Source organism: Sus scrofa, chromosome 9, assembly GCF_054392235.1.
Source record: "Sus scrofa isolate SSC_HxYL_T2T_F1_AM1 chromosome 9, Sscrofa_HxYL_maternal_Yorkshire_Landrace_v2.0, whole genome shotgun sequence".
NCBI lineage: Eukaryota > Metazoa > Chordata > Mammalia > Artiodactyla > Suidae > Sus > Sus scrofa.
The window spans coordinates 77,761,705-77,785,629 of NC_139391.1; the positions used below are offsets into that span (position 1 = coordinate 77,761,705).

The window sequence follows — 23,925 nt, forward strand, 5'->3', positions numbered from 1 at the left end:
TTGACAAATTATTTTTGGATTTTCAGAGTTTGCAAAGCATTTATACTACCATTGTTAATGATAATATGTATTAGTTACTATGTGTCATAAACTTTACTATAAAATTCTTTAAAAACTTTTATTCATAATAGTCTGTAACAGATATTTTATGGTCAAACATAGTTTAAGTATCTATTATTGGAATTTTTAAAAACATCGCATATTTTAATATGGTATAAGGAGTTTCATTTCTTACTCTGTTTCCCTGATTTTGCCTTTAAAGTTTTTTTTTTTTTTTTTTGGTAGGAAATCTTTGGTTCATTTTGTTGATATAAAATTTTGCCTCATACATTTATATTGGCTTGCAAAACTGGTTCTGTTTTAGGGAAAGATTTGTGTATTTTTATACATCTCTCATCCTAGAAAACCAGTTTATATAATGGCAAAATTACAGAGTAATTGTTTTAAGAATATGCAGTTTAGCTGTTTCTGTTTATTTTTCTAATATACATGCATAAAATATCCCTAATACCATTTAATGTTTATTGTTATTTCTAGTTATAAGAAAGTATCCTTTCCTTAAGAGTTTGTGGAACATTTTGACTATCAAAACAAGAACATGTTGTCTCTTCTTTTCCTTTTGTTCTTATGTTCCTTTTTTTTTTAAATACAGTTCACTGTGTAAATTCATTTCACTTTGATCAGTGATTTTTATCTACAGTGTGCCTTGGCACTTTGGAATGTAATGATGGAGAATAAGGAGAAATCTCAGTTCTAAAGAAGTGTGTAATCTGATCAAACTGCAGCAATGAAATGTTTAGAGAGTGATTGGGTGGCAGCAGAGTCTTAACAGCCAGCCAGTGCAATGGGATTAAAGGGAGCTCAGTGATTGTAGGCAGAATAGAGTTTGTCTGACTGAGTTCAGACGTATGTTTTCATGCAGGAGCCACTACATTGTCTGAAAGGAGAGGGTATTTTATAGGGATATGGTGTTGGCATTTGTTTTGGATTGAATTCTGCTTTGTATGCTATTTTTTTTTTTTTCTTTGCTTTTCTTGATTTTATCCCCCTCCTTAGTCCAGGTTACTTAGAGTGTCAATTGTTACATGTCACTTCTTTGGCATTATATGGGTTTGTCTATTCTCTGTGATATAATTACTTAGCTATCTAGGCAGGAGTGGCATTTGACCTTTTATATTCATATACAGATTATAGTGTTTTTTACAGATTCATCACATTTGTGAAATGGGCACTTGTGAAATATTTATAAATGAAATCATGTTTTCCCTTTGACATTCTTAATAACTTTGGATATGTGTTTTTTGAGAGAGAGAGAGAGAGAGAGAGAGAGAGTGTGTGTGTGTGTGTGTGTGTGTGTGTGTGTGTGTGTGTGTGTGTCTTTTACAGGTAAAAAAAAACAAGGCATGAAGTGACTAAGTAAGTTAATAGCTGGGTAATAGCAGAGTTGCAGCTAAAACCCGAGTGTCTTTACCTTTAGGTTCATCTGTTAGGTACTGTAGGAAGAACCTCAGCATAGACTTACATGCCATTGGCATTTACACACATGAGATGAAAGTGTTCATTCACTGCAGTCTCTTTGAATATCTGTTTTTCCCCCATATCTGAAGTTTTTCATTCTTAGCAATTTTTGTTATCTTCAATTTTTTAGTGTGCCAAGTACATTTATTTGCGAGTGGTGCTGTAAAATCTCTAGGGAGAGAACCATTGTTGCCATGTGCTCACTTGGGCCTTATTTCTTCCCTCAGCTAGCAGCATCTGAAGCTGATGTTTCCAATGCCCGTGAACTTTTAGGGAGGGAGATTGCCAGGCATTTCAGATCTCTTTTTCAATTTCATGTCTTACAGTCAATTCAGATTTCCACTGGTTGCAGGGAGGTTGCCTGTAGATGGGCTGACTAGTTGGGAACCCTTCCACAGATGGTGTGGGTTTAACCCAAGTCTGTTAAACCTTGTCAGTGCCGTTGTCCAAGGTGCTACATAGGTTAGTGTGTTATGGATAAATTCCCACTGGATTACAGCTCCCACTGTTAGCATGCACTCATAGTATCTTACTGCGTGCTAAATCACTGTTTGATGGACCTTTGACCTTTTTGTTGTTCTTAGTGTGTTTTATAAGTTGAGTTTTGCTACAGAAGAGACATTTTCTTTTTCATGTACTTTGAATTATGCAGATGTAAGTTATATGACTTTGCCTTTTCAATTTATTGGAATTTTAAATGTAAACAGTTAACTATTCTCAAGTTTCAGATTTATTGCTCTAATATTTTCTTTTAGTTTGAATCTACTAAAAGGAAATAATTTTATGAATTTAAAATATAAATTAAAGTCTAAAGCTATATAACCTAGGCTTTTTTCTTTTTTTAAATGAAAACTATGCCTGGCAATGAAATCATTTACAGTTTCTCTATTTGGAAAAATATTGTCCTTTAATTAACCATTATGATTTTGGTGTGTTTAATTAGTGATGATTCATTAAGAATTTTTGTTAATACTTATTTTGACCATCAAAATAAATAAATACTAGTTTCTTTTTGTGTACTTAAATTTGAAATTAATTTGTGCTAAATTATATGTCTCTAGTAATGTCTTGATTAATTAGTATGGCAGAGGCTGGGTATCAGAATTACAGAAACTTCCAGTTAACTGTAGGTTTATCCATTTATGCAGTGTACTTGCATAGGATAAGGATGCTGACATTAGGGGTAGGGTTTTGTCTGTTAAGCTCTTTTTTGTTGTACAAAGCCATAGAAGCCCCATACTGTATCATTAAAAAGAAAGCATTTTATTAAACTCAGAGCTTTAGGTTTATAATCAGTTCATTAATGGTAGTATCAGTACACCTTGAAAGAAGCCTTGGGATTACAGAGCTAAACCTGTGAACCTTTTCTGGATGTAGAATCACAGAACTAGTCTTGTAATGGTTTTCTGGAGCCAGTGTTTCTTAGCCAAGCAGTGAGATTTTCAGCACAAGGAAGGATTTCTCCTGCTCAGGGTTCCAATACTAATTGTGACTCGAAAGTCACTGAAATGCTGTATGCTGGTTATCTGTGGTGAGACAGATTTTAGGATGTTGTTAAATGATGAAAATGTGGACATATGTAATATGTATGATAAGATTTTAGGTGGTCATTTGCTTTTTCGTTTTGTTAAAGATCTGAATTCTCTCAACTACTAGTTGGCACACAAGGAATTGAAAATAAAATCTGAATCTTCAAACTGCTTAGTTTGTGTCTCCAATAGATGAGTAGTTTTTAGTGTTTGGCTGTTTCATAATTTTCCATGAACTTTCCTATTTTCTTTCAGTTTGTCTCGTTGGTTAAAATGTTTCCCAGGAGATTTGTCACTGTCAAGACAGATGATTATTTGTTTCCATGCAGATAGAATTTAAACAGCTACAAGTACTGTAATTGTGTGATTTTTTTTTTTTTTTCTTTTCCTCTCTCCTTAAAGGAGGAATTTCGAGAGCTTCGAGAACAACCTAGTGACCCTCAAGCTGAACAAGAACTAATTAATAGCATTGAACAAGTGTATTTTTCTACGGACTCATTTGATATTGTTAGATATGAACTGGAGGTAAAAAAAAATAATTAAAAATCTATGTAAAGCCTGTTTTGTTCAGTGATTGAATTTATGAGTGAGATAGGATGATTTTTAGGGGTATTGTATTTTTTTGATACCAGTACTGGTCTGTGTTGACCATATTATGATAAAAGGGACTATCAGAATTGTTTAAAGATGAGATTATTTTTTTAAATGTAAAATTAAGTACAGCTATAGCATATTGGTCCAGGAAACATGTTTCTATTTTTGGTTTTCATTTGTTAGCATACAATATGTTTGCATGCTGCCTCTATTTTATTTCATTTTGGCTAAATATATTTAGGAAAGCTCTGAGACTTTTAATCATGAAACTGTATTATCAATTGTTCGGTCATGGTAAATATCCCTATGCCATAATGTTTACAACATTGGCGTTTTAAATTTACAGGAACTCAGAAAAAGTCAGAATAATAAAATTTGGGTCTTAGATGAAACCAAATGCAGTTTGCATACATACTTTATATGTAGTACATATAAGTTAGTACCCAGCTTATTCAAAAATTTCATCATCATTTGGCAGAGACTTGAACTCTAACTTGGCAGTTTCCTGTCTATACAGTGGTATGCATTGTTGTTAGTTCCTGTACCATCCCCTGAAGCATGTGTAATCTAGAATGTTCTCCAACAGCCATCACTATCACACTATAGTGCTTAGTTAGCATTCATAGTATTTCAGAGGGGAAATATGTTATGTGTTCTGTCATGGACAAGTAGGGATATACTGGTGATTGGTGGAGGGGGGAGATAGGGTTAGGGACCTTCTTACGTTCTCCTGTTCTAGGTTGTAGAAGTACTGCTTCCCAGCTCAGGGCCGGGGTCCCAGTGGTAGTGGGGTTTCTTGGAGGTTGGAGGCAGCAGCAGTGGAGATAGCAAGGCATTGTGGAGGATGGAACTTGAGCACTAGATGGTTGGGTAGCAGAGAGATAGGTAGGCTATTGTTTTGGAGTCTAGTGGGGAGATGGCGAGGATAGGAGGAAGGGGATGTGACCACTGTTTTATATGCACAGATTGCAGTTTATAAGTCAGGTGTGCAGGTAAATGAAGCCAAATTAAACGATTTATTTTTTACTCTTCATTTATGGAATTTTTTTTAGAAGCTCCCTCCTGTTCTCAATTTGCAAGAATTAGAGGAGTACAGAGACAAATTGAAGCAACAGCAAGCTGCAGTAAGTAAAAAACATATTTCTTTCTGACAAAACTGTATGTAATACAACAGAGAGGTGTAATGTGGCAGGTTTTATGGTTTAACTAATATGCTAACATATTAAATAAATCTTATCTAACATGACTTTGGCTCAAATGATACATTTATACATATTTAAATTTATTGCCTATTCGGCTTCCCTCACATTACCTTGATAGATTTGCTTCTAGAACTTGTAGTTTTCTTTCTCTGGAACCCTGAACATGATCTGAGAAGTTTGAACTTTTTTTTTCAGATTACTAAGTACCTTTCAGATTATTTCTAGTCCTGCATGTCATCATAGTTTTAGGATAGAGTTTTCTTACCTTAGAATAAAGGCTCCCACTTCTAGTTGAAATAGGTCCAAAGATAATATGGGTTAAGAATCAGGAAGCCTGAATTGTTGTCACTATTAATTATGTGACATTGGGCAAGTCACATAGCCTTGCTAAATCGCTTTTGTTTGTGAAGGAATGGGTTGATCCTGTATTTTTCTCTAATGCTGCAAAATTCTATGATTTTGCATTTTCCTTATGTTAGGCTGGGTTTCTTTGATAAAACTCAGTCTGTACTGTGTAAGATTAAATAATGGTAGTTAGTGGTCTTGTTAATTTTTTAATACTGAAAGAGCAATAGTGATAAGTTTAGCTATCTTAAGATATGATCTTTAATAGTTTGTCTGCCAAGTAAAGGAAGATAGCCTTCTCTTTCTTTGTGTCACACCCAGAGGTCTCAGTGGGTGCTGGGATCTCCCTGGGGATTGTGGCAGTGATGTGGAGAAGGGAGTTGAGCACCAGAGACTTGTGTAGTAAAAATGTGCTATGCTTTTGCAGAATTATATTTCATTGGATTGTGGCATCTTTTGTCTTCTCCTGGTTTCAGCATATTTAAATATGTAATCCTCCATCTCGGTACTTTATGTGGTAGTCTTCCTGGAATGAAGTCCACTATGAGGGCTGTGTAGCATTAGTGGCTTTTGGAATTTGATCAACCTGGGCTTGAATCCTGGCCTTGCAACTTACTAACTGTGGGTGAATCACTACTATGTTTAAGCTTACTCATCTGGAAAAGGAAGAAGCATGTAACACATTTCAGTGGATTGTTATAAGTACTAATTGAGATAATATAGGCAAAGCACTCAGTACACTGCCTGGCACAGTGTAGACTAGCATTAACTACATTTTCTATTGAAAAAAAACAAAAACCTCGTAACTCAGTTTTGTTTTTTTTTTTAATAGGTAATGAATCCACACTGAAGATAAATAATGAGATTTAAAAAACCCTAATTTACTAGAATTAAGTGGGTGTCTGTGTACATCTATACATTCATATCTTTACAAATCTATACAAATTCAGAATAGATTAAGAAAACAAAAGATTAAAGCAGTAGTTGAATGTGTATGTAATGTTTTATTCTCACTTAGCTTGGGAGAGGGGAGACTGTTGTGTTTCATGAGCAAATATTCACTCAGTACCTTCAGTGTCCCGTGCTTCATGCTAGACCTGGTGCCTCTGAGTGGGGCCCTAAAATTGTGAAACAAGAGACTCATGTTCAAAACCATTATAATTCTAACTGGCATACATTAACATTATTCATGGAACTCGCCAAGAAAACCTGAGATATCTTCCTGGCACTCCCCTAAACACGTTTCAGTTTTTCAGAAGAGGACCAAACTGCTATTAGTCTCCTTATGCAGGACAAAGGGTCAAAAGGTTACAAGGATATTCTGTTTCCCAGGTAGTGTTTCCATAAATTCAGTAGATTAAACATTTATTTATCTTAACAAGTTTATCTTTTTTAAAGCAAATCTTGTGCCCTTAAAGATGGTTACAGTTTTGCACATGTTAGTTAAATCAGATAATGATATGCTGTTAACAGTAATAATGACCATTTATTGAGTTTCTCTTGAGTTCCAAGTACTGTGCTCTGTGCTATAACTTTTTTTTACTAATTTCATGGCCAGAGAAATGTGTGTGGCTGTAGCATGCCAGTATCTGCTATAGAAGTTATTGGGAAGACCTATGGGATATTCTTGGAAAAATTTTTAATGTAAAACATAATAGGAAGCATGAGGCTTTTTCTTTTATTTCCTTTGTTTGATTGCATGTTCTTATAGGTCTCTAAAAAAGTAGCAGATTTAATCCTTGAAAAGCAGCCCGCTTATGTAAAGGTAGGATAATATTTGTTGCTTTTAATAGTAAAATATTAAAAATGTTTGAGTGACTTAGGATTGGAATTTGAAGTATTTTAATTTATTCTCTAGTTTTATGGCAGCTTATTAACTCTATTCAGGTTGTATATGTGTATTTTTTTTCTCACTTGGGAGATTTACCAAACTGAAGAAACGAAACAGCTTTTATATCTGATTCTAAAGTTATCTATTTGGTTGTCCTAATTTTAGGAGAGCCAATGAAAAGTGCTTCTCTGTCCTTATAACTCATAGATCACCAATAATGACAGCTGATTCTGTCTTTAAAATACGATAAAATCGGAACTGTAGCTAAATCTGCCTTTTCATCAGAAAATCAGAGACTTGAAAATCCATCGAAATGTCTTAACAGTATTCAGTGGAGACATTTATTGTCAAAGCATCTTAGCAAACAAATCATGTTTGTCATATCCTTGATTATCTCATGAAGTTCTTTTGAGTAGAAACATTTACACAGATATGTTATTAGTATTCGTTTATACCTGTCTAAAAAAGGTTGGGTCTAAATTTCCTTACAAGCAATACCACCTAAATATTTTGTCACAAGCCATTGTGAAAATCAATTGAACGTGGTCATTTAAAATAATTTTGTGGAGTTCCCATAGTGGCTCAGTGGTTAACGAATTTAATATCCACAAGGACACAGGTTTGATCAATCCCTGGCCTTGCTCAGTGGGTTAAGGATCTAGTGTTGCCGTGAGCTGTGGTGTAGGTCGCAGACACGGCCTGGATCTTGTGTGGCTGTGTCTGTGGTGTAGGCCAATAGCTACAGCTCCAATTCTACACCTAGCCTGGGAATCTCCATATGCTGTGGGTGCAGCCCTAACCCCCCCAATAAAAATAAAAATAATTTTGGGAGAAATATAGCAACAGTGTTCCAGTTCAGGTATTTCTGTTGCTACTTTGTTTTCGTGGCAGGTTTTTCTTTGAACCCACTAAAATTTTTGTTAAGAGTACCATCTCCGAGAGAAAGGAAGAGAAAAAGAAATACTTCACATAGTAACCTACACTTCATCTTTCCATAGGAACTTGAAAGAGTTACCTCATTACAGACAGGTCTTCAGTTAGCTGCCGTTATCTGCACAAATGGGAGGAGGTATTGCATTCGATAATGTTTTGTTCTCTCGAAAGCTGAGTAACATTTAAGAGAAACTGTCAAACTGTCATGGATAATTGATTTTTTTTAATTATGATTGTGGTTTCTAGAATATCATTCATTAACCAAACGTATATTATGATATAAAAACTGCACTAAAAAGGTATGTGGGGAGTTTCCTTCATGGCTCAGTGGTAAACGAATCCTACTAGGAACTGTGAGGTTGTGGGTTTGATCCCTGGCCTTGCTCAGTGGGTTAAGGATCTGGCATTGCTATGAGCTGTGCTGTAGGTCACAGACACGTCTTGGATCCCGAGTTGCTGTGGCTCTGGCATAGGCCGGTGGCTACAGCTCCGATTAGACCCCTAGCCTGGGCACCTCCATATGCCACAGGAGCAGCCCTAGAAAAGGCAAAAAGACAAAAAAAAAAAAAAAAAAAAAAGTATGTGGGAAATGTCTGTAAATCTGGTTATGGCTTAAAAATATTACTGTTTTTTGTGTTGCTTAAATCAGTACAAACCTTCCCAAACTGCGATGAAGGACCAGTCTTTTTTTTTTTTTTTTTCCTTCTTTTTTAACTTCCAGTTTATTACAGACTATGATTTTTGTAAAATGCAGTAAAAACAAATTACTAGGAAAGTGAATTCTTAAAAAAACCATCCAAACACACATAAAATAGTCTCATTTTTCATTATCAGATTCATCAAGTGTAAAATTATTATGTCAACTTTTACTCTACATGTTTAAAAAATCTTTTTATTATTAGGTTTATCAAGCATATTTTGTCACCTTTTACTCTTCATGTTTTTAAATGCTTATTTTTAATTTCTGGACTCTCCTTGTGATTTGAGGATTGGCACCAGTCCACTGCCATGATTCAAGTAATGCTGGTTTAATTTGAGTTTTTGAATAAATGTGTCAAATAGTGCTCATAGTCCCCAATTTTCAGAGCACTCTTGGATACTATTTCATTAATTGCCTAATTGTTTTCTGTGGATAGCATTTTTATTATACTAGAAAAACTTAACTATTTGTTGTTCACTTTTGCAGACACTTGAATATTGCAAAGGAAGGTTTTACCCAAGCTAGTTTAGGCCTTCTTGCAAATCAAAGGAAACGTCAGTTGCTGATTGGACTTCTGAAATCTCTGAGAACTATAAAAACATTGGTATATACAGGTTACTTTTTAAAAATTAAAACTTAATTTTATGATTGAAAACAGATTTTACCTTTTGATTTTTGTTTTTTCAGCAAAGAACAGATGTCCGCCTAAGTGAAATGCTGGAGGTAAGTTAACAAAGTTTGAAAATTTGGTGATTCTAATAATATTAAATAGAGAATTTTTATTGTGAAAATTCAGATGTGCATTTTTCTCAAATTGGTGTATGGTATAAAGAGAATTTTCAGACATGTAAAGAAACTTGCTCTAGGGCATTTTTCTTTTTTCATTTTCTTTGTTCTGCCATACACTATTTTATGTATGTATGTATGTATTTATTTATTTTTAAATTTTTTGCCTTTTTGTCTTTTTAGTGCCTTACCCTTGGCATATGGAAGTTCCCAGGGTGGAGTCGAATCGGAGCTGTAGCTCCCGGTCTACAACAGCCATAGAAACGCCAGATCTGACCCTCGTATGCAACCTACACTACAGCTCATGGCAACGCCAGATCCTTAACCCACTGAGTGAGGCTGAGGATCGAACCCATAACCTCCTGGTTCCTAGTTGGATTCGTTTCCACTGCACCAAGATGGGAACTCCTAGAGCATTTTTCTATTCACATAATATACTTAAAATTTATTGGGGAAGTGTTAGTTTGTGGGGAATATTAAAACTTTAGTATCATTTGCTTATATCTGTGCCCATAGAGCAATGAAATTCTTTTTTACATTTAACGTTAAAGTAGTGATTTGACAAATATGTCATACATTAGTTACGTCTGGTGTCTCATATATTAATTGATATTCTGAGTGAGCTATCTCTTTTCTCTTTGATGCTTTCCTAGCACTTTCTCTATCCTTTCATTGTAAGGTTTACCAAAGCCTAATGTGTTATGTGTGTTTCCCTATTATTCTTGAGCACCTATGGGTACTTTGTCATTCCAATATATTCTGTGTTTTGAATTGCCTTTTTTTGAATTTAGATATGCATTTAAGAAACGTTTTTAATGATTTTCTGTATAATCACTGCATTACTTCTAAACTGTTACCACTAAATGAGGAGTTTGAGAAATCCATATGAAAAATTCATTTGGTATTAAATTACCATTTAGGTGATAAAAGTATTGTGAGGCTATTAATGAATATTTCACTTTTTTTCCACATTTATTTGTTTAAGAATATTTATGAATTTCTTGATGGTAGAACTATTGAATGTTGGTTATAAGTAGAATGTGTACTATTTTGGAACAACATTACTGAAAGAAGATATGTTAACAGTTAACTCCTTCTCTCTGAGACAGCTTATACTTCTCTATAGGCTTTATCAACCTGTCATGCTCTCAGAGGGCTATTACCATGTGTTTAAGGGAATAGATTATTTTTTCTGTGCATACATTTTAGACCTGGAGCTAATTGCTTTGTTATATTATTTATCTGTTGTTGGTATAATAATCCTTATTTGAGAGGAATTAAAATTTTCTGGTGCTGTAACTTTTGGATAGAGTATGAACAAAGATTTGTCTTTTTCAGGGGCTTTAAGAAAAGTGTTTCCAATCTAATGACTTTTCTGTTGTTATTATCTTTAGGAGGAAGATTATCCAGGGGCTATTCAGCTGTGCCTGGAATGTCAGAAAGCTGCTAGCACTTTTAAACATTACAGTTGTATAAGGTAATGCAAAATTTTTAAAGCTGCTTCTGTTGTCAGTTTTTACATTGGAATTGTGTAACATACAATGTTAATAAACGTTAAAAATTAATGTGGGAGTTCCTGTTGTGGCTCAGTAGGTTAGGGACCCACTCTTATCTCTGTGAGAATGTGGGTTCGATCCCTGGCCTGGCTCAGTGGCTTAAGGATCCAGCATTGCCGCAGTCTGTGGCATAAGCTGCAGATGGAGCTCAAATCTGATGTTGCCTTGGCTGTGGCATAAACCATAGCCACAGTTCTGATTTGACCATGGCACGGGAACTTCCACATGCTGCAGGTGCAGCCATAAAAAAGAAAAAAAAAGAAAGAAAATGAAGTGTTATGTTCTAGTTTAGCCTTCTTATTTGTAAATGGGCAGTGCAATAAAATTATAAATAACAGTTCTTAAGGTGTTAAAGTACAGATACTTTCTAATCCTGCGTCTTGTCACCTCATTAAAATTTTTTTTTTCATATTTTTTTCCAAACTTAGTGATTTTATTTTTAAAATGTAGTAGAGAATAAAGTCTTCTGTTCATGTCTCCAGTGCAACTCTTGGGAATTCTTCCTCCTTAACTTGCTTAGCTGATAAATATTGAGAGTGCTGTTGCAGTTTGTTTTTCAGATCCAGATGGTTCAAACTCTTTGGCTTATCATGATAATTCTTTTGGAAAATTTAAATGTGATTTCACTTTATGTCATAGACATTTTTGTAATATTTAAGTGATTATGCATTTAATGTATTATATCTTATGTTTATTAAATGTACAATGTGAAGATAGCTGTTGCATTCTTTGCTCTTAGTTCTAACTTTATTAGTGGATTTTGGTCTGCTTAAAATGAGGGTTTTGCATTAGTGGTGACAGTGCCTTGGGGAGGCTCTAATCCTCAAGTGTAATTTTCATCATTTCTCTTAAACCGTCAAAAATAAGCAAGCAACCAAAGTAAAACAGTGAGCTCACCAAGCAAATTTAAATTCATACTTACTCTAGAATGTAGCCCCTTAGTGTCTCTTGTATGGAAATCCTGGCTGTCAGTGAGTGGGATACACTGATGTGGTAGATGTTTAGTTGTTTGTAGCTGAAAAACTAAAAGGATTATGATAGAGCCACATATTAATACCTTTTTTTTTTTTTTTTGTCTTTTTGTCTTTTTGCCATTTCTTGGGCCGCACCCTCAGCATATGGAGTTTCCCAGGCTAGGGGTCGAATCGGAGCTGTAGCCACTGGCCTCCGCCAAAGCCACAGCAACGTGGGATCCGAGCCGCATCTGTGACCTACACCACAGCTCACGGCAACGCTGGATCCTTAACCCACTGAGCAAGGGCAGGGATTGAACCTGCAACCTCATGGTTCCTAGTTGGATTTGTTAACCACTGCGCCACGACGGGAACTCCCGTTTATTTATTTATTTATTTATTTATTTATTTATTTTTTTAATTTTCCCACTGTACAGCAAGGGGGTCAGGTTATCCTTACATGTATACATTACAATTACATTTTTTCCCCCACCCTTTCTTCTGTTGCAACATGAGTATCTAGACAAAGTTCTCAATGCTACTCAGCAGGATCTCCTTGTAAATCTATTCTAAGTTGTGTCTGATAAGTCCAAGCTCCCGATCCCTCCCACTCCCTCCCCCTCCCATCAGGCAGCCACAAGTCTCTTCTCCAAGTCCATGATTTTCTTTTCTGAGGAGATGTTCATTTGTGCTGGATATTAGATTCCAGTTATAAGTGATATCATATGGTATTTGTCTTTGTCTTTCTGGCTCATTTCACTCAATATGAGATTCTCTAGTTCCATCCATGTTGCTGCAAATGGCATTATGTCATTCTTTTTTATGGCTGAGTAGTATTCCATTGTGTATATATACCACATCTTCCGAATCCAATCATCTGTCGATGGACATTTGGGTTGTTTCCATGTCCTGGCTATTGTGAATAGTGCTGCAATGAACATGTGGGTGCATGTGTCTCTTTTAAGTAGAGTTTTGTCCGGATAGATGCCCAAGAGTGGGATTGCGGGGTCATATGGAAGTTCTATGTATAGATTTCTAAGGTATCTCCAAACTGTTCTCCATAGTGGCTGTACCAGCTTACATTCCCACCAACAGTGCAGGAGGGTTCCCTTTTCTCCACAGCCCCTCCAGCACTTGTTATTTGTGGATTTATTAATGATGGCCATTCTGACTGGTGTGAGGTAGTATCTCATGGTAGTTTTGATTTGCATTTCTCTTATAATCAGTGATGTTGAGCATTTTTTCATGTGTTTGTTGGCCATCTGTATATCTTCTTTGGAGAAATGTCTATTCAGGTCTTTTGCCCATTTTTCCATTGATTGATTGGTTTTTTTGCTGTTGAGTTGTATAAGTTGTTTATATATTCTAGAGATTAAGCCCTTGTCAGTTGCATCATTTGAAACTATCTTCTCCCATTCTGTAAGTTGTCTTTTTGTTTTCTTTTTGGTTTCCTTTGCTGTGCAAAAGCTTTTCAGTTTGATGAGGTCTCATGGGTTTATTTTTGCTCTAGTTTCTATTGCTTTGGGAGACTGACCTGAGAAAATATTCATAATGTTGATGTCAGAGAGTGTTTTGCCTATGTGTTCTTCTAGGAGTTTGGTGTCCTGTCGTATATTTAAGTCTTTCAGCCATTTTGAGTTTATTTTTGTGCATGGTGTGAGGGTGTGTTCTAGTTTCATTGCTTTGCATGCTGCTGTCCAGCTTTCCCAGCAATGCTTGCTGAATAGACTTTCCTTTTCCCATTTTATGTTCTTGCCTCCCTTGTCAAAGATTAATTGACCATAGGTGTCAGGATTTATTTCCGGGTTCTCTATTCTGTTCCATTGGTCTGTCTGTCTGTTTTGGTACCAGTACCACACTGTTTTGATGACTGTGGCTTTGTAGTATTTCTTGAAGTCTGGGAGAGTTATGCCTCCTGCTTGGTTTTTGTTTCTCAGGATTGCTTTGGCAATTCTGGGTCTTTTGTTGTTCCATATAAATGTTTGGATTGTTTGTTCTAGTTCTGTGAAAAATGTCCTGGGTAATTTGATAGGGATTGCATTGAATCTGTAGATTGCTTTGGGTAGTATGGCCATTTTTACAATATTGATTTTCCCAATCCAGGAACATGGAATATCTTTCCATTTCTTTACATCTTCTTTGATTTCTTTGATTAAAGTTTTATAGTTCTCGGCATATAGGTCCTTTACCTCCTTGGTCAGGTGTATTCCGAGGTATTTGATTTTGTGAGGTACAATTTTACAAGGTATCGTATTTTTGTATTCCTTTTCTAATGTTTCATTGCTGGTATACAGAAATGCAACTGACTTCTGAATGTTAATCTTATATCCTGCTACTTTGCTGAATTTATTAATCAGTTCAAGTAGTTTTTGGGTTGAGTCCTTAGGGTTTTCTATGTATAGTATCATGTCATCTGCATACAGTGACAGTTTTATCTCTTCTCTTCCTATATGGATGCCTTTTATTTCTTTTGTTTGTCTAATTGCTGTGGCCAGGACTTCCAAAACTATGTTGAAGAGCAGTGGTGAGAGTGGGCATCCGTTTGTTTTTTTTTTAATATACTTTCACATAATGGGTCTCTACTGGGTGTAGAATAAGTAGGTATTTTTCCCCTAAAGATGCTATTTTCATGGTATTTTTTTCTTTACGATTATTCATAGTGAAGCAACACACAAAGATTGGAAACACATAGTTGAGTAGTACCAGTGATATTTTGATTTTATCCATTTGACAGTGATAAACTGCTTGATTATGTCATTTCTACTTATTAGGTTGGGTGAATAGAGAATTAGCTCTAATAAGTTGATATTTGAAAATCTGTGGTAAGGCCTTCTGGGTCCTAAAGAAACCTAGTGCCCATTTAGTTGATTTTGTGGTGATAAATCTGTTAGAGTGAGAAAGCTTATTTATGATTGGCTGAAAATAATTCAGGAAGTTATGTATTTACTGCGTGTTTATTATACGCCAAGCAGTTTGCTTTGAAATTGGCTGTATAGTGAACTGTATATAATGTAATCAGTATAATCCATTGTTTTCTGGAGTGCATAGTCTATCAAGATGGACTTGGATTGGGAGTTCCCGCTGTGGCTCAGCAGATTACAAACCCAGCTAGTATCCATGAGAATGTAGGTTCAAGACCTGGCCTAGCTCAGTGGGTTAAGGATCTGGTGTTGCCATGAGCTGTTGTGTAGGTTGCAGACACAACTCAGATCCTGCATTGCTGTGGCTGTGGTGTAGGCCGGCAGCTGCAGTTCCGATTGGACCCTCTAGCCTGGGGTCCATATGCTTCAGGTGTGGCCCTCAAAAGCAAAAAAAAAAAAAACACAAAAAAACAAAAACGTGAGAGAGAGAAAAGAAAAAAAAGATGGATCGAATTGGGATCTAACGCTCCTTGGAGGGTCAAGACTGAGGAGGATCTGAAGGAAGTGTAAGAAGGGTTAGCCTAAACCAAGGTATGAGGGTTTGTGGATCTGAGATTATTATGGTTATTGTGATGAAGTCTTTGTGGCAGAGATGCCAAGCAAAATGAGGATTGAAAATATCTATTGTATTTATAGCAACAAAGAAATCAGAGTTGACCTTTGGAGAAAGATTTGGTTGAAGTATAAGTATAGGGTGGGGATATTGTATAAATAGGAGAGATGTGGAATAGAGAGGGAGAAACCCGAATGCTTGAAAATTGATGGGGAAGAATAAGAGGTTAAAGATAAGATAGAGAGGAGTTCCTGTTGTGGTACAGAGGAAGCGAATCCAACTACTCTCCATGAGGATGCGGGTTCAATCCCTGCCCTTGCTCAGTGGGCCATGGATCCGGCGTTGCCATTAGCTGTGGTATAGGTCAGAAACGCAGCTCAGATCCCACGTTGCTGTGGCTGTGTTGTAGACCAGCGGCCTGGGAACCTCCATATGCCACAAGTGACCCCTAGCCTGGGACTCTCTATATGCTGCAAGTGTTGCCCTAAAAAGCAAAAAAAAAAAAAGAAAAAAAAAGAGAGGGACAATGTAATAATGTGGGTCTGTAGGGATATAGCCAAGATTGACTTTGAAAGGGCAACATTCTGTTATAATAGGAAAGAATGAATGTGGAAATTTAGTGGCAGGAAATTGAGGGTGCAGATAACATTTTGATACTTTATTTTTTCCATTAATTAAAATTTTTGGCTTTGCTGAAATAAATAATTTACTTGACAGGAGTTAACTATAAAAAGTGTTTGTTTGTTTGTTTTTGCTTTTTAGGGACGCACCTGCAGCATATGGAGGTTCTCAGGCTAGGGATCGAATTGGAGGTATAGCTGATGGCCTGTGCCACAGCCACAGCAACTCAGGATCTGAGCTGTGTCTGCAACCTACACCACAGCTCATAGCAATGCCAGATTCTTAACCCACTGAGCAAGGCCCAGGGATCTAACCCTCAACCTCATGGTTCCTAGTCAGATTTGTTTCCACTGTGCCATGAAGGGAACTCCTATAAAAAGTGTTTTTTTTTTTTTTTTTGTCTTTTTGCTATTTTTCTTGGGCTGCTTTCGCGGCATATGGAGGTTCCCAGGCTAGGGGTTGAATCGGAGCTGTAGCCACTGGCCTACACCAGAGCCACAGCAATGCGGGATCCGAGCCGCGTCTGCGACCTACACTGCAGCTCACGGCAACGCCGGATCCTTAACCCACTGAGCAAGGGCAGGGACCGAACCCGCAACCTCATGGTTCCTAGTCGGATTCGTTAACCACTGCGCCACAACAGGAACTCCTAAAAAGTGTTTTTGAAAGAAATTCTTATTTGGGCTTTTTCAGTAACTTGAAATGCATGAAGTGGCTTTTTCATTTTTGTGTATATAGTGATATATGGAGGTGACTAGTTATCTGATCTGGTGAAAAGTTTTGAGATTGTAAAGATCTGTAAAGATGATTTAAATTAGTCATTGTTTTATTTTCGATAATACAGTATATGAGGCATGCTGTGTTTACATACATGAGTCATGCATGCAATAATAAGAAAAATGTGTCTTATTTTCTGAAAACAGGTGAAAATACATGCACAGGTACATTAAAATATCCCAAGGGGAGTTCCCATTTTGCCTCAGTGGCGAGTTAAGAACCGGACCTAGGAGTTCCCGTCATGGCGCAGTGGTTAACGAATCCGACTAGGAACCATGAGGTTGCGGGTTCGGTCCCTGCCCTTGCTCAGTGGGTTAAGGATCCAGCGTTGCCGTGAGCTGTGGTGTAGGTCACAGATGCGGCTCGGATCCCACGTTGCTGTGGCTTTGGCAGAGGCCAGTGGCTACAGCTCCGATTCAACCCCTAGCCTGGGAATCTCCATATGCCGCGGGAGCGGCCCAAGAAATAGCAACAATAACAACAACAACAAAAGACAAAAGACAAAAAAGACAAAAAAAAAAAAGAACCGGACCTAGTATCCATAAGGATATGGGTTCCATCCTGTCCTCCTTCAGTGGATTGAGGATCCTGTATTGCCACGAGCTATGGCATAGGTCACAGATATGCTCAGATCTGGTGTGACTGTGGCTGTGGCATAGGCCAGCAGCTGCAGCTCCAATTCCACTAGCCTGGGAACTTCCATAATGCTGTAGGTGTGGCTCTAAAAGGAAAAAATAAAAGAATAAAATAAAATATCCCAAGGAATTGATTGTAATGGGATTTTATCTTAGGTTTCTTGGGGAATTGTGTTTTTTGTGTTTCTGTGTTTTTACTTTTTTGTTTTTGTTTTTGTTTTTTTTTTAGGGCTGTATCCATTGCATGTGGAGGTTCCTAGGCTAGGGGTCCAGCTGAATCAGAGCTACAGGGGCCAGCCTACTCCACACCTATAGCAACTTGGGATCTGTGCCATGTCTTATGATCTACACCACAGCTCACAGCAATACCGGATCCTTAACCTACTGAGCGAGACCAGGAATTGAACCTGTGTCCTCCCTCATGGATTCTATTCAGATTATCATTTGCACTGTGCCATGACAGGAGCTTCTAAGGGGGTATTTTTAACTTAAGGATTTGTGGATAACGTCAGGGTGGCTCAGACAGCAATGCTATTTGTTGGAATTGCTTGGTTAAGGACAGACCTTCCACCAGAAGTTCTTCTCCCTCATGTATAGTGATTTCCTTCATCAGCCACCACTCACCCTGCCTCAGTCCCCTTTTCCCCTCTCCTCTTGCTTCACCCATTGGCTCTGAGTGGAGAGCATGAGAAGTTTGTTCACTTCTTGTAGGTAGTGTGATAGAGTGATAGAGCTAGCTGACATGTTGGGCAGGTTGACTCCACAAAAATGAAAGGACTTTTAACTTTCTTTTAGTTTTGTTTTCAATTAGATGCATCTTTTTAATTGTATAGATTTACTTTTTGTTTTGTTCTTTTTTCTCTGGTCTTCTAAATACAATCAATATTGAACCTGTGCTTGAGTTTGTTCAAACATAACTGAACAACATTTTAAAAATTCTTTTAATTTATCTGGAGCCGTGGAATTTAGCCAAAGGCAAGGCTTAATCTTTGCTCGGACCTGAGTGAATCAGAGTGAAAAATCATTCGACACTCTGGTAATCATAAGGAGAGTAATTTGTTTCCAGCTAAATTTATTCTCTCATTTTCGTTAACATTTAAAAATATTTTTATTCGTGCTGCTGGCTAGAGAATCATGAAATATATTCTTTTTAGAAATGTCCTTTAAGAGAATCACTCCATGATTCAGAGCATTTCTGGATTCTGTGCATTTTTATGTTGCAGCCAAATTCATATGTATGATGTATCTGCTCATTTACCTTTAAAATTTTTCTTTGGTAGATGATATGTTTCTCTTTTCTTTCCTACTCACATTTCTTCTTTGTTGGAAATAAAGTGTTTGGTAGAGGGCAGACTCTGTGGTCTTAGGAGTAGATTACATGGAATACCTGAAGGCTGACTTGATTCTGAAAGAAAAAAAGATAATTCACAAATTGGCTTCTGCATAAAGAGACAGTGACTGTATAGCTTAGTGAGTTTCAGGTTATGTGACTATATAGCTGAATACATGAAGTACCAAGTAATTTGGTGTACCCAGTTGATTGAAAAATCAAGGAAGATTGGTACCTCTTCAGTACCTTATATTTTCTTTGAGATGTGCTGTGTTTCAGGATCTTTAATACCAGTTTTCACTTTTATAACTGACAGGGAACGTTTTTACATTATTTGACATTTCTTGAGTTGATTGACAGAGTCATAGAGTTAGGATTTACTGGAAATAAGAATCAGAGTGTGTTTATGTTAAAGTACTTCTTTTTTTTTTTTAAATTTTATTTATTTATTTATTTTTATTTTCCCACTGTACATCAAGGGGATCAAGTTATCCTTACATGTATACATTACAATTACATTTTTTCCCCACCCTTTGTTCTGTTGCAACATGAGTATCTAGACATTTTTTTTATTTTTTTAAGTACTTCTGAATAAAGCATTTAATTTCTTTTTCACTTGAAATTTAAGTTATTTTTAAAAGTCAAAACTTCTTTATTATTATTTTTAAAAATTTCATTTGAAAGAAACTACTTGAGTGAACCTAAGAGCATGCTGAATTATGAGCTGAAATGTTTGTGTACCATCTCAAATGGTTTGTTGAATACTGTACTCTAACATAGACAGATGTATTTAATTTCTCATAATCTTTAAATATCCTTTTTTTATTCCCAGAAGATGGTCTTGGCAGTTGAATGAAAAATCGTAGGCTGTGGAACTTCTTTAAAATCCTAGAAGAATGAGCACAGCTTTTAGGTACAAATACAGCTGTACTAGGGACTGTTCTTTCCTGTTGTCCTTGACTCCTTCCTGGCAAGCTGTGCCTGCTTCCTTTTCTCTTGACTCTGGCACTGGGAACCCAGGAACCTTGCTGGGAGCAGTGTTAAGTCATTTCCTGCTTAGCTAGACCCATATGTAGATCCAGAGTCCTTTTTGCCTGGTCTGTTTGGGCTGAGTTATTGATACCTTGATATTCTGACACCACCTGCATTCCTTTTCTTTGTTTTTGTTTTCCTCTGCCTCTCTCCTCCCCCAAGTGTGATTTACAAATGATTTAAAGTTAAATCTATACAAAACTGTATATGAACAAAAGGGTTTTGAACAAAAGGGTCTTAAACAGAAGGTAAAAATTTTTCTTTCTGTCCCACCCACTATTCTTTATCCTACTCCCTAGAGTAAAGTGTTTTTTTTATAGCTTACTCTTTTGTTTTTCCTGGTAAATTTCATTGTTATTTAAAATACTACATTAAAATATATATATATATATATTTTTAATTTTTCACTGTACATAGTTGTTGATGCTGTTTTTACTGCCCATAGTAAAAGTCAGTAAGAGGCATTTGGTTTACCTCCTTTTACTTCTCTTCCCTTCTCGACCTTCCAGGTTTTATTTAGTGAAACTGTTATTTTTATTTGGCTAAATTTATAATGTTTATGTTCTTTTCACAACTAAGATTAAAACCTTCAGTGCTTTTTCTAATAGGTTACTTCTAAAAAAAAACCTAATAGAAATCATATTTACCGTATTATGATTATTTAAATACTATTGTATATAGAACTAAGTAGAGTGACTAGACAAGTCACTCAATTGTCTAGTCAAGGAAAAATAATCTTTTTTCTCTAAATGAAAATGAAAATCCTTTAGTATCTTTTTTTTCTTTTCCTTTTTTTTTTTTTTTTTTTTTTTTTTTTAAGGCCGCTGTGTGGCATATGGAGTTCCCAGGCCAGGGATCAGATCCAAGCCACAGTTATAACTTATGCCAGAGCTGTGGCAGCATCGAATCCTTAACCCACTGTGCCCAGCCAGGGATGGAACCTGTGTCCCAGAGTTGCAGAGATACCCATCCTGTTGCATCCCGTGGGAACTCGTATCATTTCTTTGTATTTCTTTTTTGTATATTTCTTTGTCCTGTGTTGTTACAGTTACCTCTTTTAGAATTTTTATTTTTTTGATGTGAGATACATGCGGGGTAAAATTTCAGATTTTGAAGTGACCTTAATGTAGTCCAAACATGATTGAAAGAAAAAATTTTTTTTTTTCTTAGAAAGTGGAAAGCATTGCTCAGCTGTTTATTCTCACCTCCTGTTTTGTAGTACTGATGCCATTCAGATGCCATTTTAATTCCCATTCCACCATAATGGTGTTTTTGCTTTAGAAATTTTTAGAATTTTTCACTTTTTTCACTTGTTTTAAAATTTCAGCAGTCTAGAAGAATCATGTATGTCATTCTCTTTATTGCTAGATGATGAGACAAGGATGAAGTATTATTTTAAGGTTTACCTGCATGAGATGTTACGTTACCTGTTGTGCCAAGAGCTTTTGAAATTTATTTTTTCTCTAGGAGTTTGTAATAACAGGCAGTTACCAGGCAGGAGTATGGGGTAATAGGCCAGTTAAGAGCATGGAGTATGCAAACAAAAGCCATTTGAGATGTTTGAGCTGTGAATGGCTCACTTACCATACCCCTGCAGGAATGGGAAATGCTGCCATTTATAGCAGTGGGAATAGAAGCTAGGCACCCTTAGGTAAGACAGCACTGGCTCTACAGTCATTCTAAATTAGAATTTAATAAGGTTTTCTCGCTAAAGCTTTATTGTTCAGCTTTAAAAAAATTGAATCATGGAGTTCCCATCGTGGCGCAGTGGTTAACGAATCCGACTAGGAACCATGAGGTTGCGGGTTCGGTCCCTGCCCTTGCTCAGTGGGTTAACGATCCGGCGTTGCCGTGAGCTGTGGTGTAGGTTGCAGACGCGGCTCGGATCCTGCGTTGCTGTGGCTCTGGCTTAGGCCGGTGGCTGCAGCTCCGATTCGACCCCTAGCCTGGGAACCTCCATATGCCGCGGGAGTGGCCCAAGAAATAGCTAAAAAAAAGACAAAAAAAAAAAAAATTGAATCATGATGTTGGTAATAGTGATGATGGTAGAATGATATTTGAAAAATTTTGCCTTTTATTATGTGTCAATCATTGTACTTGTTATTTTCCTCACCTTTTCTTTTTTTTTGATAGGCAAGAAATATATTAAGATAGGATGCTTGTGAGAGATGCAAGCGGGCAGGCAAGAAGGCTCTCTCCTCTCACCTTTTCTTATTTAGTATTAACAAAATATTCCTTGGAGGTGTTGTTATTGTCTGTCTTTTATAGATGAAGACATTGATTCTCTGTAAAATAAGTGGCAAAGCCAGGATTTAAACATAGGTCTGTTGGAATGGAGAGCTTGATGTTCTTAAGCACAACTACACTAGATTCGTCTTCCGATGTAGTAGCTGGGCAGGGCAGCTCGCAGCGGTGAGCCAGTTTTTATTATCTTGTTCCAGTATCTGAGTTATACTCTTAGTGGAGTGGTATTTTTTCTTCAACCTGTTTCTGCCAGTTATGTTTGTTATTGTGTTTGTTGTTTAGTAAGATGAAACAAGTTTTTGAAAGGATGCATTGGAGAAACAGAATATATTGTTAAAAATAAATTCCAATAAATTTCTTCTTGAATTTTTTTGTAGATGAAACAACTCATAAGAATTGTGGGATATAAGGTAGCATTGTGACTTGACATTTAGTTGTTTTTTTTTCTTTCTTTCTTTCTTTCTTTTTTTTTGCTATTTTAGGGCTGCACTGGAGGGATATGGAAGTTCCCAGGTTAGGGGGTTGAATCAGAGCTACAGCCACTAGCCTACACCATATCCATAGCAACATGGGATCCGAGCCATGTCTGCAACCTACGCCATAGCTCACAGCAGTGCCGGATCCTTAGCCCACTGAACGAGGCCAGGGACTGAACCTGTGTCCTCATGGATACTAGTTGGATTCATTTCCGCTGCACCATGATGGGAACTCCTGTTTTGCATTTATTTTTAAGTTCTTGCTTCACTTTTGAGAAACTGAAACTTGAAATTATATGCAGTTTATTTGTGATTTGGCTCATATGCAACTAAGAAGTTAAAACTCCAATCAAATGAAAAGACCTTGGCTCTAAATCAGAAATGGGTAAATGAAGTACTTTTATACAATTTTAATTAAAATAGCACATGTGTAAACACACACACACATAAATTTTCCTGTTTTAACTTTGATCCATTGACCAGCCGAAAGGTTTTTTGCTCAACTCTAGCACAGGGTTGGCAGAGGGTCTTTGTCTTTAAAGGGCCAGATAATATTTTAAGTTTTGCAGGCCATGAGGTCTCAGTTGCAGCTATTCAGCTCTACCCTTGAAGATTGAAAGACGCCTTAGACAATATGCAAATAAATGCATGTGGCTGTGTTTCAATAAAACTTTATTTAGAAGCATAGCCTATTGCCTTATTTGGCTCCTGAGCCTGATCTCTGCTCTGAGATTATAATTCAGGATGTTTGGAGTTGTTTTGAACATTTTTAGAATCCTCAGTAATGGACTCTGAGCTTTCTCTCTGGTAAACGATTGTGTTCTGTTTTAGGTAAGGGATTTCTTTTTTTTTTTCTGTTTTTCTTTTTTTGTCTTTTTGCTATTTCTTCGGGCCGCTCCCGCAGCATATGGAGGTCCCCAGGCTAAGGGTCGAATCAGAGCTGTATCCACTGGCCTACACCAGAGCCACAGCAACGCGGGATCCGAGCCACGTCTGCAACCTACACCACAGCTTACGGCAACACTGGATCGTTAACCCACTGAGCAAGGGCAGGGACCGAACCCGCAACCTCATGGTTCCTAGTCGGATTCGTTAACCACTGGGCCATGACGGGAACTCCTAGGTAAGGGATTTCTGAAGAAAGTGTGGACAGAGAGCTGAGTAGATCCAAAGTGATCTTAGAAATTCTTTGATAGTTTACTCATGGTTTGAAAGATCACGACACTTCATGGTACCTCAGGGTTGTTTGTTTAGCTTCAAAGTGTTTGAAGTGTTTGCTTCATGTTTTCTCTGAGGTCAGTTGATAAATGCTGCAGTGGTGAGTAGATCCCAGATTGCTGGAATAGACCTCTGATCTAAACAGACTGGAGTTTCCAGGGGCTGTGGATA

At 36.9% G+C, this 23,925-nt stretch overlaps 1 protein-coding gene across 11 annotated transcripts in view; it reads left to right on the forward strand.

Moving 5' to 3' along the window:
* The window catches only part of VPS50 (VPS50 subunit of EARP/GARPII complex), a 140,135-nt gene that overhangs the window by 16,240 nt on the left and 99,970 nt on the right, over positions 1-23,925 (forward strand). For 7 of the 11 annotated variants that reach the window (XR_002347039.2, XR_014815787.1, XM_021102384.2 and 4 more), the window contains 7 exons: positions 3,450-3,572; positions 4,694-4,765; positions 6,900-6,953; positions 8,018-8,088; positions 9,139-9,256; positions 9,340-9,375; positions 10,833-10,915. The exons of 2 other annotated variants lie outside the window; for them this stretch is intronic. Coding sequence is in view for 7 of the 9 variants with exons in the window: in XM_021102384.2 (XP_020958043.1) it covers positions 3,450-3,572; positions 4,694-4,765; positions 6,900-6,953; positions 8,018-8,088; positions 9,139-9,256; positions 9,340-9,375; positions 10,833-10,915 (557 nt within the window). In the remaining 2 variants the exon portion in view is untranslated. The remainder of the gene's footprint in view (positions 1-3,449; positions 3,573-4,693; positions 4,766-6,899; positions 6,954-8,017; positions 8,089-9,138; positions 9,257-9,339; positions 9,376-10,832; positions 10,916-23,925) is intronic. 2 more of the 11 variants (XM_021102385.2, XM_084977009.1) reach the window with 1 other exon arrangement.